This window comes from Martes martes (genome assembly GCF_963455335.1).
Source record: "Martes martes genome assembly, chromosome: 9".
Classification (NCBI taxonomy): domain Eukaryota; kingdom Metazoa; phylum Chordata; class Mammalia; order Carnivora; family Mustelidae; genus Martes; species Martes martes.
Window position 1 is genome coordinate 133357576 of NC_137896.1, and position 5937 is coordinate 133363512.

General features: G+C 51.8%; 1 protein-coding gene across 1 annotated transcript; it reads right to left on the reverse strand.

Annotated features, from left to right (window-relative positions):
• Nucleotides 1-2070: 2070 nt before the first annotated feature.
• Nucleotides 2071-4399, reverse strand: ID2 (inhibitor of DNA binding 2). The gene is made up of 3 exons (XM_080814881.1): nt 3358-4399; nt 2978-3041; nt 2071-2163 (listed from the first exon to the last, which is right to left on the reverse strand). Exons 1-2 carry the CDS (start codon nt 3703-3705, stop codon nt 2985-2987), a joined length of 405 nt encoding a protein of 134 aa, XP_080671007.1. The 5' UTR covers nt 3706-4399; the 3' UTR covers nt 2071-2163; nt 2978-2984.
• Nucleotides 4400-5937: the final 1538 nt, after the last annotated feature.

Sequence of the window (5937 nt, forward strand, 5' to 3'; positions counted from 1 at the left end):
CGGGTGACCCGCCCCCCCCCCCCCCCGGGCGGCAGGCAGAGCGGCTCCCCCGTGGTATGACTGTCAACCACCACGACGGCCCGGCTCCAAGCACGTGCTCCCCGGCGGCGTGGACGCGGAACAGGGCGCGGGGGGCGCGGGGGGGCGCGGGGGGCGCCGGGCAAGGCCGCCCCGCCCGGCTCGCCGACGCCCGCCCGGGAGGAGGGAGGGTCTCGGGCGCCACCGCGGCGGGGGATGCGGGAGGCCGGCGAGGCTGGGCAGCCGGCCCGAGGCCGCCCCGCCACACCTGGCCCCGCGCTCCCCTGGACGGATTCCGTGTCAGGGCCGGAAAGGCCACCGCCGCCAGGGCAGACACGGTGGCGCCACCCAAACACCTGCTGGGCCGGGCCTGCGAGCGCGGCCCCAGGTGAGACGCCCGTCCCCACCCGCCCGGCCTCCCGCCTTCCTTCTCCGGTTCCCACCCACCTCGGCCCAGCCTTCCAGAAGCTCCCTCCCCACCCTCTCACACCTGAGGAAGTGTCTTCCCATTTGGGAACATGTGTCGACACAGGAATTTTAAGCACGTATTCATGTTAACTGCGTGTTTTAAAGCGGGGTCCCAAAGCCGCCAGGCGAGGACCGCAGTGGAAAGAGCCCGCAGGTTCTCTCTGGGACTTAGGTCTTTCTCCGTTCCCTCCCCCTTTTCCTTCCCCGGCAGTCCCGGGGTGCAGTCGAGGGTGAAGGGCGATGTAACAGCCACCTGTCTTGGGAAGTGGGCCCCACCCCAGCCCTGTCTGCCGCAGGCTGGGTGCGCTACTGGTGGAAGAGGTGCAGGGGAAACTTGGGAGGCTGGGAGAGCGCCGGGCCCTACTACAGTTTTACTTCCCACTGGCGCAGGGTCGCTGGCAGCCGGCAGTGAGGGAACACCCAGGGGTCTTTTCTGCCCTTCCCGGAAAGGAAATCTTTTAAACCACGTCCTGGACTCCTGTGGATTTTTTCCCTTCCAATTCACAAGCAGTTTCATATCCTCCAAAAGTGTCTGAACACCTACTCAGACAGGTAGTCCTTCCAGACTCCACATTTATTTTGGGTGATCGAACCCCTAGAAGTCAGGGCCACAGCAATTTCTTGGTTTGAAACTCAGCCCCAAGCCTTAGAACTAATATTTCCCTGCAGACTAAGAGAAACTTGTGTTAACAGCCTTCCCAGCTGGGTCAGCTCTCCTGAAATGCCCGAAGCAGGCCTTTGTCCCTAAGTGCTGGCTCAGACCACACATCAGATAAGAAGTTTCTCTGCACCCAAGTTCTAAGGCTTCCGGGGCGGCGAGAGGGATGGAGAAGGGGTTAAATTAACTAGAGAGAGAGAGAAAGAGAGAGAGAGAGATATCTTAAAAACCATTCAGAATTCAGGTATTGACTTCAGACATGTTTATTATAATCTTATACAGTCTACATAAATTTGAACTTGTATTTATTTGGGTTGTTCAGTTATAACATAGCATAATAAAAATCAAAGCACTGGTCCTCTGAAATAAAGCAGGCAATCACCATTCAATAAACACACGATTTATTTTGTATAAAAGGGTTAAGTTTACAACTAAACTTTTATAAAAAGTTTAGCATGAATAAGTACATCATTACACTTTGTATGCAGAAATACACATCTCTGCCACTATACAAGAAAACTCTAATTAAAGAGTTCACAAGGTTTCACTCAATATATATATATATATATTTATATATAAATATATACACAGCATTCAGTAGGCTTGCGTCAAAAAGGTAATTTCTGACCAAAAGACTTCATTTAAGTAACTGAATACTGGATCCTTCTGGTATTCACGCTCCACCTTTGAAAAAAGGCAAAGTCTGCTTAAATTGGGAAATTCCTTGTGATTTTAACGTTTTCGCTCCCCATGGTGGGAATAGTATATAAAGAAAACCTTCCAACTGCAGAAAGGGCATTTAAAAGTCTTTTTCATAAATAACTAATATCACAGTCCAGGTCAGAGAACACCCTGGGGAAGATGATCATTCTTAGTTTTCCTTCCATTTTTTTTTTTTTAAAGGTCCATTCAACTTGTTGTTCTCCTTGTGAAATGGTTGAAAAATAAGAAGTTCAGCGCCTGAAAAGATCCTGTGGATTCGTTGTTGTTGTGCAAAGAAAAAGAAAAGTCATGAACACCTGCAAAAGATTGGGGGAGAGGCATGTTTTAGGAGAATGGAACCTATAAGGGCAGAGGCGGGCAGACTGGCGCCAGGAGGAAGCCGCAGTTTGAACATTTAACCACCAAACACTCAAAGATTGGGCAAACCCTGGCGTCCAGATGCAACACACACTCTCGGCCTCGACAGCGAAAATTAAACATGAAAATAGCCGAGACTCAAGGGAAAAACTTCCCAACGCAATCTCCTATTTGGATCTCCAACAGCCGTGCTCACAGGCGCCAGTCTGCTTCTTGTAACAATTATTTGATTGAAAACAGCCCTTTAGTTAACAGATAGGGAAGTCGGAATCCCACATCACAGGGTCAGGCGCAGGGAAGCAATGCTTTGGCCAGCCCAATCTCGACGGGCTCCAGTTTTAGGGAAGGAGGATCTCTATGGAATTTGTGGCGATAAGATTAATTAGATGGAGGTTAGTACCTCATAGTACCAGAGCAACAGCGGAGTAGAGCCAGGCCATTACGTGTGTGGCAGAAGCCAGGACACATTTTCCTCAGCCGCCTTCCTAGGAAGTTAACTGGGTATTTTTCTTTCCCTTTTTATTTTAAAAGAAAACGTGCTGTGATCTTGAGTGACCAGAGCCAGGAGCCCCTTCAGACGCGGTTTACGAAGACAGCGGGCTACGTGTAATACCCCTAAGTACACATTCATTTACTAACCCCCCAATTTTGCAGATACACAAAGCACCTCCCCACACAAATTAAAAAACACGCGGGCGCACACACACACTCCAAGAGGCAGTTTACCAACGGGAGGCACGAGCAAACACTCACCATTTATTCAGCCACAGAGCGCTTTGCTGTCATTTGACATTAACTCAGAAGGGAATTCAGAAGCCTGCGAGAGAAAGGGGATAAAAGGCGGTGTTAGACAATCTTAAGGAGAAAGGGCCTTTTTTTTTCTTTTTCTTTTTTTTTAAGGAGCCCACAGAACAGCAACTTTCATTAAACACGTTTAAGCTACGATTCAGAATCACAGTTGCATTAACGTGTCAGAACTTATCAGCGATTTCACGCACGACTCAATCTATAGCAGATTCGGGTTTTTTTTTTTAAAAGTTAATTAGCTCATCTGTAAGTCCCGGACTCCCGCCGTCTCGACAATGGGTCTGCCGGTGGTGGCAGCGGGCGGGGGCACCGGGAGCAGGTCTTACCTGCAAGGACAGGATGCTGATGTCCGTGTTTAGGGTGGTCAGCGGCGTCCTGGACGCCTGGCTCTGCCCAGGTCGCTGGTGGTGCAGGCTGACAATAGTGGGGTGCGAGTCCAGGGCGATCTGCAGGTCCAAGATGTAGTCGATGACGTGCTGCAGGATTTCCATCTTGCTCACCTTCTTGTTCTGGGGGATGCTGGGCACCAGCTCCTTGAGCTTGGAGTAGCAGTCGTTCATGTTGTACAGCAGGCTCATCGGGTCGTCCACGGGGGTTTTGCTCCGGGAGATGCCCAGGCTGTGGTCCGAAAGGCTGTTTTTCCTAACGGACCTCACCGGACTGAAGGCTTTCATGCTGACCGCGCGCGGGGAAGGAGAGACCGGGAGGGAGCGGGCTGCCTAGGAGCTCAGGCCGCCGCCGCCTGCGGAGCTTCCTGCGCTCGGCACCGGGCTCGGCTCGGAATGAAGCCGGGCGCCTGGCGGGGCGGCTTTTATCGGCACTCGCCGGGGGCACACGATCCGGCTTCCCTGCGTCCCCATTGGTGGAAGGCGGCGCGTCCATCAGGCCGTGCGGGCGCCCCCGTTGGCGGACGCGGGCGCGGGGCGAGCGCTCGGTCCTTCCGCGTTCGCAGCCAATCCCCGTGGGGTGGGCGGGGCGGGCGCCAGCCCAGCTGGGGTGGTAAATAGAGTACAGTAAGCGCGGGGCGGGAGGGGAGCGGGGAGGCCCGGGAGGCCGGCGGGGGAGGGACGGCGGGGAGACCCCAGGAATCCAAATGTGCATCTTTATTTCAATGCCAATGGTGAGCCAGTACCCTTGCCCGAGGGTGTCCCCCGACGAAGCCTTCCCCGCCCTGGAGGTTTCAGGAACCCTAAAACCACAGCGACGCGGGCGAGTTCCGCACAGCAGAGGGAAAGTCACGGTTCCCGCGACCCACGGGATGTCATCAGATAGGAAGCATTTCTGAAAAAAGTAAAAACGCAGAGAAGTTTGCCGTCGGCAAGAGACGTGTGTAGAGTTCGGTCCCCGAAGAGAAGACTGAGCCACGTCAAAACACAACAAAACACGAGACGCCCACGCGCGCCCTCAACGACAGGTTTAGTGTGGGATCGTGCGACCCGGAGCGACACGGGAGGCGTTACTGGTAAACTCAGTAAAATGGGTGCTTATTGGAACTGGGCCCATCGCTGAGGAGCTCGGAGAGGCAGGACACTTTCCAGGGTTCCTCTTCTAGAACAGGCAGGGCTACTGTAATGATCCTATTAATCGGAAATCATTAGGGAAATTTGCCTACTGAAGCTGTATTTACATACGTTGCCCTTGAGAGGCTGCGGGTCTGTGAACTTGCAGTGTGGGTGGCAAAGTGAGGTGCTTAATTATGCACAAATCCTGATTTCTGGTGTCGCATTCCAGCATTTAAACAGTATTTTTAAAGTTTTGTGAAAGGCAGGTGGCCCCAGCCAGTGACCGACATCTTCACACCATCAAAAATAAAAATCCTGTCACCGGTGACGATGGAAATCTACTCAGCCTTCGTCCTGGGCGCAGTTTCACGTTTGGTTTTTTTCCTTGTTTTCCCTCTGTAAATCCTGAAGAAGCTGTTCCTGCTGTCTGAAGTTTGCAGCCACTTACTTAAGGCCTTTTCAGTTAATTCACACAATTCTAGTCTCACTGAAGACCACAGTACATGAGCCGCGTTCTGAAAATCCTATTTCCCCAGAATACAAAAAGCTCGAAAACCCAAGGAAAAATGTCATTGTTGTCAGCATCTTGTTTACTAGTCGTCTCAGTCGTCACCTTCTTTGCATTTAGGAAAGACAGGAAAGACGAAGGGGGCAGAAGAGGAGAAAAAGCAAAGCTCCATCATCAGGAACCTATAGTTTGTCCTTCAATTAATGGTTAATTTCTCGGCCAGTGGGCCAGTGTCTGACGCCACCAGCAACGACAAGCCCGCCCCAGGGTTTCTCTTTAGGGAGGCAGTGGCTCCTGCTGAGGTGCGTGTCACTTTGAGAAAACCAAACCACCTCATTTTGGAGGATGGAGGTGGATGGCTTCCTGACCAGCATAGGATTCGGCTGAGGGCCTGTCCTGCGGCAAAAGCTGCTGGCTACCCTGTTCCCGAGTGTTCGATGAGCAGCCTCTCTTCTGATATTAAGTCTGGAAATGATTTAATCCCGAGTCCCCCACAGTTCGAGCCTTTTGATGTACTTTGTGTGCATGTGTTTCTGTCACATACGTGCCACAGTGGAACAGATTTTGTTTTGACACTATTTTGGTTCATGATGTTATACTTTGACTATTTTACAATAATAGCCAATGTAAACAAACATCTTTGGGATTCTCAAATTATTACTTGTGATTCTTGGACATTGCAGCTCTGCGATACTGACGCATTCCTAGCTTTTTCCAAGGACACCGTATGTTAACAGCCGTGCCAGCCTCATTACCCCAGCAGCCAGGCTCCGGGCTGGTTCGTAATGAGCGTTGTACGGTATTACTTTGCACACTCGCGAAGTTGATGAAGGCAGTGTCTTCTCCCATGATAGCTTTCTGTAGCCTGATGCCGTGAAACTGCTCAACATGGTGAA

What these genes read in the sequence shown, in the direction of transcription:
- ID2 (XM_080814881.1), bottom strand. Translation starts at nt 3,705, where the DNA reads ATGAAAGCCTTCAGTCCGGTGAGGTCCGTTAGGAAAAACAGCCTTTCG. An exon ending in TCAGCATCCTGTCCTTGCAG is followed by an intron (nt 3,042 to 3,357) that starts GTAAGACCTGCT and finishes TTTCTCTCGCAG; the next exon opens with GCTTCTGAATTCCCTTCTGA.